This window comes from Dipodomys ordii, unplaced genomic scaffold, assembly GCF_000151885.1.
Source record: "Dipodomys ordii isolate 6190 unplaced genomic scaffold, Dord_2.0 Scaffold230, whole genome shotgun sequence".
NCBI lineage: Eukaryota > Metazoa > Chordata > Mammalia > Rodentia > Heteromyidae > Dipodomys > Dipodomys ordii.
This window is the reverse complement of record NW_012267446.1, coordinates 212556-225201: the sequence shown is the minus strand read 5'-3', so window position 1 is coordinate 225201 and position 12646 is coordinate 212556. Positions and strand designations below refer to the sequence as shown.

At 42.0% G+C, this 12646-nt stretch overlaps 1 protein-coding gene across 1 annotated transcript in view; it reads left to right on the top strand.

The window, feature by feature from the left end:
* Positions 1-10098, top strand: part of LOC106000613 (vomeronasal type-2 receptor 116-like) — an 11659-nt gene extending 1561 nt beyond the window's left edge. The window contains 7 exon segments of the mRNA XM_013035895.1: positions 3916-4204; positions 4579-5005; positions 5191-5387; positions 6348-6575; positions 7554-7677; positions 9183-9887; positions 9890-10098. Coding sequence (XP_012891349.1) covers positions 3916-4204; positions 4579-5005; positions 5191-5387; positions 6348-6575; positions 7554-7677; positions 9183-9887; positions 9890-10098 — 2179 coding nt within the window.
* Positions 10099-12646: the final 2548 nt, after the last annotated feature.

Below are 12646 nucleotides of genomic sequence, written 5' to 3'. Positions count from 1 at the left end.
GTGTGTGTGTGTGTGTGTGTGTGTGTGTGTGTGTGTGTGTGTGTTCATGGTCACACATATACTGATACTCAGGCGTCATCTCAAGTACTGATGGCTGTCCCTTAGCATTTTTTCTGTCATGGTTGGCACTCTACCACTTGACCAACAGTTTTGCACCAGTTTCTGTTGAGTTGCTTGCACATAAGACTGTCACAGACATTCCTGCCCAAAGTGACTACAAAACATAATTCTCCTATATCAGCCTCCTTAGTAGTTATAATTACAGGCCTTAGCCACCAGTTCCCAATTCATATTTAGTATAACTGACATTCTAGCTGTAAAGCCTGAGAGTTAAATTGTACACAAGGACATCAGCAAACATCCATGAGAGTTGAGATTCTATCAGAATTTCCCCAAAATGATTACAATGAATGTTAGGAGAACTCATTGTTCTGGAACATACTTCATCCATAGTGGCATGTGAAACAAACTGTCCTTTGAAATGTCTGGGATTTACACCAATGGTCTGGCTTTTTGCCTGTCTTTCCAGAAATTCCAGGCAGGCTTCAGTGTTCCTGAGTCTGTAGTGACTTCCACAATGTCACCACTAGAGGAAGCCCAGGGCCTTGAGGGAAGTCAGCTGTGAGGTGATAAACCACTTCAGTACCAGAGAAAACCAAAGGCAATTTTGATGACAAATACTCTGTGGTTCTAAAAACCTCACGAGAACTTTAATGATTCGTGGGTCCAAGTATGCCTCCTCCTGGGTACACAGAGGGAACATATACCTCGTCCACAGGGAATGGACTTGTGAGTGGATTCTGCCTAGCAGTGGCAAGATCTCTGTGCTAGAACAGGCCTTAGTCAGAGCTGTGGAAACCAGAACTCTGCAATACCAACCAGCAGGGTCACCAAAACTATGAAGGTTAATGAAGTTTTCCTATAAAAGTAGGGACTCTTCACTTGAGATCCTGGACTTTGATCACAGAAGAAGAAATTCTATACAAGTCACAACAGTAAGAAAATGTGGCAGAGCTTTACTGAGTAAGGAAGCAAACAAACAAGCAGATAGAAAAACAGGAAACAGAAAGGCAAAGATACACTCTAACTGAGGAGAGACACACAGCTCTTGGGCTGCCAGGGGTATTCATATGGTAAAGGTGGGAGGACTGACTTCAAAGTTTTGCAAACATAGTTGATTCACTTTTGTTCTAATCACTCCTGGTGTTAAACTTTCTGAGTTTCTGTATGTTTTGGGCATTCTTTCAAGATGATTATCTTTGAGGGAAGAAGGTGTGCTGTTGTCTATATTTGGGGTAGGATGTTGCTAAAGTTTGGGGGAGCATCTTGGAGGAAGGCGTACACACAACAAGACAACTGCTAATTCAAATGATGAGAAATGCAACCTGTCGTCTCTCTTTGAAGTAAAGATAGTAGCCCTGTGTTTCTAAATCACATGTTTCTGAGTTGCCTTCACTAGGACTCATTTTTTCCCATAATTTATCCAGCTTCTTTTTGTGCTAAATAACTTTGGTCCCTTAATCTTAAGATATGTAGATGGATGAATACCTCTCTATTTACTGTGAGCTTCCCAAACCTCATTTTTTTTACTAATCTATTCTACTCCATTTTCCCTTAAAAGACTTCATTCCCTTAACATTAAGGGAAGTAGATGGACAAGTTTTAAGCTTGAGTTTTGAATTCTGGCATGCACTAACCAGGACTCATTTTCCATAGTCTATCCTGCCTGATTACAGCATCCTCAGTCCACTGCAATCTAGACCAATACAGTGCTAGGTGAGCACTAAGTTTGAGGTTGAATGTGGTACAAGTGCATTCATGGGCCAAGATGGCCACAACCATACACAATTAGTGATAGCTAGAATAGAATTCAGACTGTCTGGTGGTAGATGACTCCCAGGTACTGAGATGATTATAGAGCTCTGCCAAAGGCTATGGGGTGATGGCAAAGTTCTAGGGCTATCATATGGCCCACACTAAGCTATGGGACAAGATCACCATCTTAATTCCCTGTATCCCACCCATGGAAAGTAGAATGGAGAACCATGCTGTGTCACAGCAGCTTGGTAAAGTTTGTAAAGGAAGATACAGCTGGGCACCGGTGGCTGATACCTGTAATCCTAGCTACTTTGGAAGCTGAGATCTGAGTACCAGGGTTCAAAGCCATCCCAGGCAGGAAAATCCATGAGGTTTTTATCTCCAAATTAACATCAGAAAACCAGAAGTGGCACTGTGGCTCAAGTGGTAGAGCACTAGCCTTGAACTGAAGAATTCAGGGACAGATCCATGGCCTAGAGTTCAAGCATTACAACTGACAAAATAAAACAAAAACAAAAAAACAAAGGAAGCCACAAGGCCATCTTGGTGAACACCGCCATACACTCAGGCTTAATCTCCCATCCAGAAAGCCCAAACTGTCAGGTGGCCCATACTCCAGCTTATGCTGCCATAGACCAGTGCACATTAGTTTCCTAGAGCAACCTAAGTTTCTGCCTGCTTCCATGTTGAGCACTATCTTTCTAGGGCAATGGTCCTCGAGTTTCTTCACTGTGCAACAAGACTGGGACTGAGCCAGATATCACCACAGTCACATAGCAACAGTGGCTTCACAAGGCTAAGTAGGAAGACAGGTGTCAGCCTACTCCACCCATGGTGGAAACTGATGGAAATGGCATTTGGTTGTGCCTCAGGGACCTTCCAACACCTCCTGAAAGATTCCAATGGAAGCTGGGGTGCCATGATCAAAGAGTGCCTCTAGTTTATTCTGGATTATTGGTCCAACCATTACATGCCTGATAAAGGGTTCTAAGAAAAACCTTGACCCAATCTTATGCCCTCTTCACTAGGGGGTTGTATTCTGTACCTGCTGTCATTCACAAGATTGGAGGAGGGAGGTTGTGGCAGTGTCTTCTTTCTCTGTCCTAAACCAGTTCCAGAGGGACAATCTAAATATCTGGACACAAGAGTAGAAACTATAATCTCTTCCCCAGCACTGGTCCTAGGATACAGGGATGGTGCTGAGATTTAACTTTAATTCTCTTCCTCCCAGCAATGTTGGAGAGTTTCTGTCCATAATGAGCTACTAATGCTGTTGCATGGGAGGAACATGGAGGTGGCTTCTTTACTCTTTTTCTCGCACATCTTTTTCTGTTGTTTTGTTCCACTAGAGAAGAACTCTCCATTCCACACCCCATGACTCTCATCTCTTCTTTGTTGGGTGAGGCAATCTTCAGGTTCTCTCTCCCTCAGTTGCCATCTTGCACTGCTTCTGAGGAATCACCTTGAATGATGGCATTCTCTAAGTCAGCTTAGTGTGCCTCTACCACATGACATGAATTGAATTTCTTTGTTTTCTTTAATTTCCTTACAAGGTAAGATTCACTTGTTTGCAGAAGGGTGCACCATCGGGAAAGTTTTGCAAGAGTGCACAGAGACAAGGCAGCCTGTTTGCTATTTACTCCTGAGACAGCAGGCACTGCCTCTCTGCTCATATTGGTCGAACTCAGGTGGACAATGTGCTCCAAATTTGAAATGTGTTTCTAAGAATTTTTTCATATGTGTACAGCTAATTCAAGGTAGTTAATGATTTGGGGTGTGAGCTGGGCATGCCCCTGTGTTCCAACAGACAGCAGTGTTTTTCACATAGACATGTGCAAGAGAGGAAAAGCCACCTTGTTCATCCCCATCCTTTCTACAATCTCAGAAGAATAGTCACCTCATGTATGCTGATCAAGGCCTGTTTAGGAGATCTCTCAATACTAAGACACCAAATTAGAATGCCATCCTGTTAGAAGATAGGATCCACACATATTACTGTGGGTAGAGATAAGCATTTGATTCAAAAAAGTCATGAGACTTGCAGTTAATCATTTGTGATAAGCATATACCTACCCAAAATTTGTGACCTTTGTGCAGGATCAACTTAAAGAAATACCAATTGCTTCTCACCCTGCTGCTGGCTGTGGAGGAGATCAACAAGAATCCCCATCTGCTACCCAACATGACTCTGGGGTATGAGATCTATAGTGCACATTATTTAGGTACTGATCTGTTAGAGGATCCTCTCATCTGGCTGTCTGGGAAAAATAAAAACAGCCCCAATTACACCTGCAGAAGAGACAGCAAAGCTTTAGCAGTACTCACAGGAACCTCAAGCACATCTGTTCCAATCGGGACACTGCTGGATCTCTACCAACTTCCACAGGTGAGGCTGGGAGAGGTGGGCATATGTGAAGCTATGTCCACATGGACTCTGTCCTGGACAGGCTGAAGAGGTATTATCACGAACCCTTCCAAATGCATAATCTCAGAGGGAAAAGACTCCAAAAATGGGTGGAACAGACACATTTTCTTTGCTCTAAATAAAAGGAGAGGTTTAAAGAGAGGAAAGGATGAGCCAAAGCTCTGAGCCTTATCCACACATGTATTCAAAGTGCTTGGAACATGGGAGATGACTTTGCAAATGGGATAAGCAAACTTTTGCTCCCACCCTTGCCAGTTGTTGTTTAGCTCACATCAGGACTGAGGCTTGCCTATTACCATCCTCTTCCTGGTGTTGTGTTTATTTTTTCCCTGTAGCTCACTTTTGGGACTTTTGATCCTCTCCTGAGTGACCATGGAAAGTTTGGGACTGTCTATCAGATGGCAGCCAAAGACTCATATCTAGCCCTGGCCATGGTCTCTTTGATGCTTCATTTCAACTGGACTTGGGTGGGACTGTTCATCATTGAAGACAACTATGGTGTGTGGTTCCTCTCAGAATTGAGAGAAGAGATGGGCAAGAGTAGAGTCTGTTTTGCCTTTGAGAACATGATCCCTTACAATGCCTCTACAGAATACTCAGATGATTTATCGAAGTATCGCCAGCTAATGGACTCATCAACCAATGTGATTATCATTTATTGGGACAGTAAATTTCTACTAAGCTTTATTGTTAAATTTGGGCACATTTTAATTACAAGGAAAGTCTGGGTCATGAACTCACCCTATGATGATGCCACCATTGGTAAAAGATATTTTCTGATCCACTCCTTCCATGCATCTCTCACCTTCTTTCATCATCATAGAAACACTTTTCTGTTCACCAGTTTTATTCTGAAAGGTACCTTGTCAAATAACTTAGGAAAAATTCCCTTCCTAGGTCATGGATTCAGTCTGTTAATAGCCTACTGATTAAGTCTGACAGCTGAGACTTGGGGCACTGTTCATACAATGCCACACTCCATTGGTTGCTGAGGCACATTTTTGACATGACTATATCAGAAGAGAGTTACAACATCTACAATGCTGTGTATGCTGTGGCCCACGCTCTCCACCAGATATTTCTTCATCACATGGAAGAGCCACCAGGGCACAATGGTCAACCAAGGGCATATCTCTCTTCACAGGTAATGGCTTTGTTTTTGGGTGACCTACTCTAGGCATATAGACTTTCTATAGAAGCTTTCATAGCAGATGGAACTAACTCATCTGGCTCCATTTAGGAAAATATAAGAAATATTGGGCCTGTCATACTCTACATGAGTGAATGTAGAGCTGTGAAGACAATGTTCTTGAAGAATGCTGCATCCATGAAAAGGAAGAGCTGTGTCTTCTGTCCCCATCCTCCCTATGTGTGGAAAAAGCCATCCCCTTTTCAATATATCCAAATTGTCCTTGAAACTTTTTAAAATAACAGATCAAGGTGACTAATTCTTGAAAACCTAATATTGTCTGGACACAACTGGCTCACACCTGTGGCTTACTCCTGACTATAGTTAACTATCAAAAGTCAGAAGTGGAGCTTTGGCTCAATGGATAGAATGCATACCTTGAAAAGAAAATAAAACCACCTCAATTTGAGTGCCTAAGCCCTGAGTTTGTGTCACAGGATAGAAACACACACACACACACACTAACACACACACACACACACACACACAAACACACACACCAAAATGAACTAAGTCTTGCTTAAAGTAGTCTTTCATAATTGTCATAAATATTTTACTATCCTACTTGGTATATTATTCACCTAATTTCAGACTTACTCTCTGATCACAATCATAAAATAAGTGATTGGAATGCAATTGAAAGTCTTTGAGGTCTGTCATATGATAATTCATTATTTTGTTAGATGTAGCTGGAGTTGCATTCCCTTGAAATTGAGTTTCTGCATCCAATCCTGGATACCCAGGTTTTAGAACTTGGTAACACTTTAGTCTGCTGTGGGCCTGTATTTGATACAATTGGTTGGATTTCTGTGGTGTGTGTGAATCAGGGGATGGGAATGAAGAGTAATCCATTGTTCTGGGGTTCTGTGACAACACTGGGAAGCACTTCACCATACTATAATGTGTCCCTTTTAGCTGCATCCCTTTTTGAAGAAGATCCAATTTAACAATCCTGTTGGAGACCACGTGGTTTTGAATGAGGAAAGGAAATTGGAGGCAGAGTATGACATTAAGAGCTTTTGGAATTTTCCAGAAGGTCTGGGACAAAGGGTGAAAGTTGGCGAGTTTTCTCCATCTAGGCCACATGGGCAACAACTGATTTTGTTTGAAAATCTGATAGAGTGGCCCATAGGAATTACCAAGGTGGGTCATTTCTACTTTTTTTACTCTCTCCTTTAAAAAAAGTATTGTTATTAGGAAGTAGTTGTAGAAAGAGCTTACAATTTCCTTAGTCAGGTTACAATAACAATGCTTGTAGACAGTATCACCATATCCTATTTCTCCCCCAGAGTTTGTTGTTTCTAAGCATAATGTCATACTCTATGTATAAATAAGCAATAAGCTTACCCTTTTTTTAAAAACTTGTTCAATAAAACTATGGTTCAGTCGTGTACATTTCACCACTTAATGTTTCTGGAAGTTTCTTACTAAGAGATTCATGGAAGGAATAGGAGAACATTTCACTATCAATATGTTGTTCTATGTTTGCATATTGAATATCATAAAAGCTAAATGCCACCTGTGAATCATCTTTCCAACACTGTGACCAAATACCTGAGGGAATCAAATGAGAAGGCAGAAGGGCTTGCTTTGCTTCTGCCTGGAGATTTCAGACCATGCTTGGGTAGATTGTTGCTTTTGGATCTGTGTTGACACAAGTTGTAATGAAAGGAGCATCTGCCAGTGAAGTTCACCCACCTCATGGCAGCTGGGAAGTCAAGAGAGTGAGATGTGAATAACCCTGGGTACAGAAGCACCTTCAAAGCACTTAGCTGTGCATTAGAGTGTGGATTTAAAGTTTCCCTTGGTTATGTTCTTCTCATGAGAGAAAACACATCATCACCTGATACAAGAATGGGATGCAGGGTTAACTCCCATTTCCTAATTTCCTAGAATTAACATCCACCTCTTCAAGGCTCCATGACTTCCTGATAGCATGAGGGGCTGGATGTCGAGACCCCATATATTCTTCAGGTCATGTTACATGAAACTGTAAGAAGGCCTCGTTGTATATATTTAAAGTTTTTGTGTTTTGATGATCTTTTCCCTTAAAGTACTGGAGTGTCTGGGATGTCAGGTAAAAGGATGAATAGTCACTACCCTTCATCTAAATGTTCCCAGACTCCTCAGTCTGTCTGCACTGAGAACTGTGGTTCTGGATTCAGGAAGGCCTCTCTGGAGGGAAATGCTACCTGTTGTTTTGCCTGCATTCTTTGCCCAGAGAATGAGATTAATAATGCGACAGGTGAGTCTGTGACTTATAGAGAAATTCCCCATCTCTCCTTCTTAACTTTCAGTCTATCCGAACGAGTGGAATGATATACAATAAAACAGCAGGAACACATATGCACCTTCACCCAAAGTTCTATAACTACCGTTAACCATACTTCTCCTTAGAAGAAACAACCCACTGCCCCTCCATTACAATACCCTGTTCCCCTCTCCTCAGTCACATGTTTTTTTTATTTAAAGAGAGTATATAAAAAGAAAATATCAAGGATTAGTTGTTGATGTTTGAAATGACATGCAAATCTAAATGGAATTGTGAATGTAACACAGACTTTCATTTGTGAATGCTCATTGCTACTCTTTCCTAATTAAATGTTATTTTCGATTTAGCATACCTAATAATACAAGAGGCTTTGGGGCTTTTTTGGTGTTTTTTTTGTTATGATCACTCCATATCTGACACTGGCACTAGGTTGACTAGCAATTACTGAATTATCATTGATTCAGAAGTAGTTCACCATCTCCATTTCGTGTCTCTTCTCCCTCCTCAAGCTGAGCTTTCTGAGATCCTCTCATATCAGTGGAGGAGCATTGTTCTGTTTTTTAATACATTTTTAATGTTAAAATCCTGTACAGAGTGGTTACATTTGCATCGGTAAGGAAATGAGTACATTTCTTATTGAGTATTGTTGCCTCCTCCTTTGTTTTTCTCTTACCATCCATTCCTTCCAACCTCCCCAACTCCTCCTCCCATAGATCAAATGCTCAGGAAGTTTATATTTGGGGTAAGTAGTAGGTTGAGTTTAGGATTAAACTTTCTTTTTAAATTGAAGTGCTCGGGCTGATTCTGTATTTTCCATTATTTCTTGAATGTGTAGCAGAGAGCCAGAGAGGTATGACCTGTCAAGAATGTAGCAGGATGGCTAGGTAATTATATATTACACCTGTAATCCAAGTGACTCAGACAATTCAGATTTGAGGATGGAGCTTCGATGCAATGATGAGCAGGAAACTCAGTAAAAATCTTTTCCACAATTCAGCACCAAAGGAGCTGGAATTTGAGCTGTGACTCAAATGGTGGAGTGGTAGTTTTGAGAATGAATACTCAGGAAAAATTCCTAGGGGCATAGTTCAAGCACTGGATGAAAGACAGACAGACAGACAGACAGACGAAGAAAGCAAGCAAGCAAGCAAGCAAGCAAGAAAGAAAGAAAGAAAGAAAGAGAGAGAGAGAGAAAGGGAGAAAGAGAGAGACGAGGGGGGATGTGAGGAAATGAGGAAGGGAAAGAGGGAAGGGAGATAAACAGAAAAAAGAGAAAGGGAAGAAGGAAAGAGGAAGAAATGTGTGAAAGAAAGAGAATTCACGTGAACATATTTTGATACAGAGAGTTATACTAGTTGGTATTGAGAGCAATACAGGTCAACTGGTGAATAAGGGAAAATGAGCAGCTTGAGTAGAGGAGGATGTGAGGAAAGACAAATATGGGACCCAGACTAATAGTGATTCTCACTCCTCACCAGACATGGAGCAGTGTGTCAGGTGTGCAGATCATCAATTTGCCAACACCCAAAGAAACCACTGCCTCAGGAAAACTGAGAGCTTCCTTGCTTATGAAGACCGCTTGGGCCTGGCTCTGGTCTGCATGGCTCTCTGCTGCTCTGCACTAACAGCTGCTGTTCTTGGGGTGTTTATCAAGCACCAAGACACCCCTATTGTCAAGGCCAATAACCGGGCCCTCAGCTACATTCTGCTCATTTCCCTCACCTTCTGCTTCCTCTGCTCCTTGCTCTTCCTTGGCCGTCCCAACAAAGCCACGTGCATCCTGCAGCACACCACCTTCGCAGAGGTCTTCACAATGGCTGTCTCCACGGTCCTGGCTAAGATCATCACTGTGCTTCTGGCCTTCACACTCACTGATCCATGGAGAAACGTGAGACCGTGGCTGTTGTCCAGGACTCCTAACCTCATCCTCCCCATCTGTACCCTCATCTAAGTGACTCTCTGTGGTCTCTGGCTGGGAATCTCTCCTCCTTTTGTGGACATAGATGCACACTCTGAACATGGCCACATCATCATCCTGTGCAACATGGGCTCCCTCACTGCTTTCTACTCTGTCCTGGGATACCTGGGTGCCCTGGCCCTGGCCACCTTCACTGTGGCTTTTCTGGTCAGGAACCTGCCTGACACCTTCAATGAGGCCAAGTTCCTGACCTTCAGCATGCTGATGTCTGCAGTGTGTGGCTCACCTTCCTGCCTGTCTACCACAGCACCAAGGAGAAGGTCTTGGTGGCCGTGGAGGTCTTCTCCATCTTGGCCTCCAGTGGAGGCCTCCTGAGCTGCATCTTTGCCCCCAAGTGTTACATCCTCTTGATAAGACCTGAGAGAAATTCACTGCACAGGTTTAGGGAGAGACCCACTGAAAGAAATAAATCTTAAGATGGACATAAATTTTGTCTAGAATGCTTGGAGGTTCTGAGACAAATCTATACAATTTGGGCAGTTAATAACCATTTTAATTCATTCATTTTGCGGGTTGTGTTAGAGTTAGAGCAAGATTCCAACTAGACTATCTAAATTTGTATTTCTTCCTGGATATCCTTTGCTTCCTCCAATGTAATCCTCCTTTTATGCTATCAATCGTCCTTTTGATTACAAATCTACTGTGATTCTTCTTTGCCCTATATGCAGGCTACAACACTGCTTGAATATCATTATATTGCTCAGTTCACTGATATATGAACATTCATTTTGGTGAAAGTTTCCATGCTTTGATTACAGTTACTTGAGTATATTTTCTGAGCTAGTTGTGTATTTCTGTTCAAATATTTACTGTTCTGCAATATTACTTAGTATATTTTCCTAGGAAATACCTCTCCCTCTCTCCCTCACCCCCTCCATACCTTTCTCTCTTCCCCTCTCCTCCTCCATACCTCTGTCTCTGTCTCTGTCTCTGTCTCTCTCTCTCTCTCACTCTCACTCTCACTCTCTTTCACCTACTTCAGAAATTTAGATCAGGGTATTAAGCAGCACTAGTTTCCCATGAGAATCTCTATGAGTACTTTTCTCTGGCAAAAAGAGCCAGGGCATCAATGTGACTTAAGATGAACCACTGGAGGACTAGTTTGATTATTGGTCATTATTCCTCATGGGAAGATGAAGGTATCTAGTGCATGATGGTCTGGGCTGAGCCTTGTCACCTCAGTCTCTAAAGAGCATCAATATGAATAGATAGTAAAAAGAAAAGGATGCCAAAAGAGGGGGAAATACATTAGATCATGCTCAGACTCAATATATGGTCATGTTCTTTGAATAGTACAAGAGAAGGAACAGTTCAACCATTCAGAAGACTCCTTGAAGAAATCAGAATCTGTTGCCTGCTTGTTTGGAGTTGAGGCTCCTTCACTTGCCATTTCTCTTGTGTTTCTATGGCTTGTTCTATCCCACTTGGAATTGGCAGCAGAGCAGTCAATGAAAAACCTAGAGGATAGTTCTCAAAATGCTCTAGAACCACTACTCGCAATCATGCTGAATGAAAAGGGCCCATTTAGTGACAGAGGGCAAGGGAAAGTCTATAAGGAAAAAATGGGAATCCAGAGGCGAAAGAAGTTAAAGAAGGCCAAGAAGGGCCAGATGCTCTTAGTTGGACAGAGACAGGTGGTAATTGAGGAGGTCCTGAATTCTGCAGGGAGGTATAGCTCATCCCTGATGAGAAATAATGACCCCTAGGTGTGACTAACATCTGGCACAACTGAGCCGAGTCTTTTAAGGATTTGTATCCCCAAGAAACATGAGGGTTAAGAAGGTCAGTGGATTGTTTGGTATTTACTTTTTTACTAATTCTTGAAAGGTATTTATTACTTTTTGTCAACTTAAAAAATGTGTATGGTAAAGCCGGGCACTGGTGGCTCACGCCTGTAATCCTAGCTACTCAGGAGGCTGAGATCTGAGGATTGCGGTTCAAAGTTAGCCCGGGCAGGAGAGACCGTGAGACTCTTATCTCCAATAAACCACCAGAAAACCGGAAGTGGCACTGTAGCTCAAGTGGTAGAGCGCTCGCCTTGAGCTGAACAGCTGAGAGACAGCGCCCAGGCCCAGAGTTCAAGCCACATGACTGACCAAAAAAAATGTGTATGGTTATTATAAAGGGGATATACGGGGGGGGGGGTTACAGTTACATAAGTCAGGTAAAAATGCATTTCTTTTTGGACAATGTCACCTCTTTCCTTGCTCTTTCCCAGATTATCCCTCTTTTCCCACACACAAGTTATATAGTTCCTTTGCCACAACTGCTGCATTTGTTCACTTTGTCCCTCCATTTCCTAATCAAATTGGAAAGGCCTCACCTCTTAATACTGTCATATTGGAGAAGACACATTCAAACCACAGCAAGGAAAAAGCTGGAGGAAAAGCTGTAGGTCTTAGGAAAGAAAAGTTCAGGTGGTAGAAAATCATTACCTTTTTAAAATCAGGTGATAACAAAAATAAAAGCAATGCTTTAGAAAGATTGATTTAACACTGTAATGCTGAAGGGGAGAATGAAATGAGAACAAACTGAAGAATAATTAAATTGAAGTAGAGGTTTTGTATCTTTGCATATTTATTACAAACAATATGTGTTATATATGTAACAGTATGGAAGATTTTGTTAGTTTCGGGAATTTAAGTCTAAACTATAAACATACAAATAATTAACTAAACTGGTACACTTAGGGGAGGATTCTGAGGATATAGACCCTTTGAACAACTACTGATCAGGTTGTTGGTATTTGTCTCAACTGAAAGACTGAAGAGAAGGAGGTCATATTGAAGAAGAAAACTAGGGAACAGGTTGTGATTGGTCAAGTCCTACTGTAGGGTTTGGTCAAAATAATGGTGGAGTTCTCTAAATCCTTGAGGCATATTGTCTGGGTTATTTGCTGAGCCTGGAGAGTATTTGGGTCTTTCCTAATTGAAGGCAAAGATGGGCCTTGAGGTGATGTGTAAG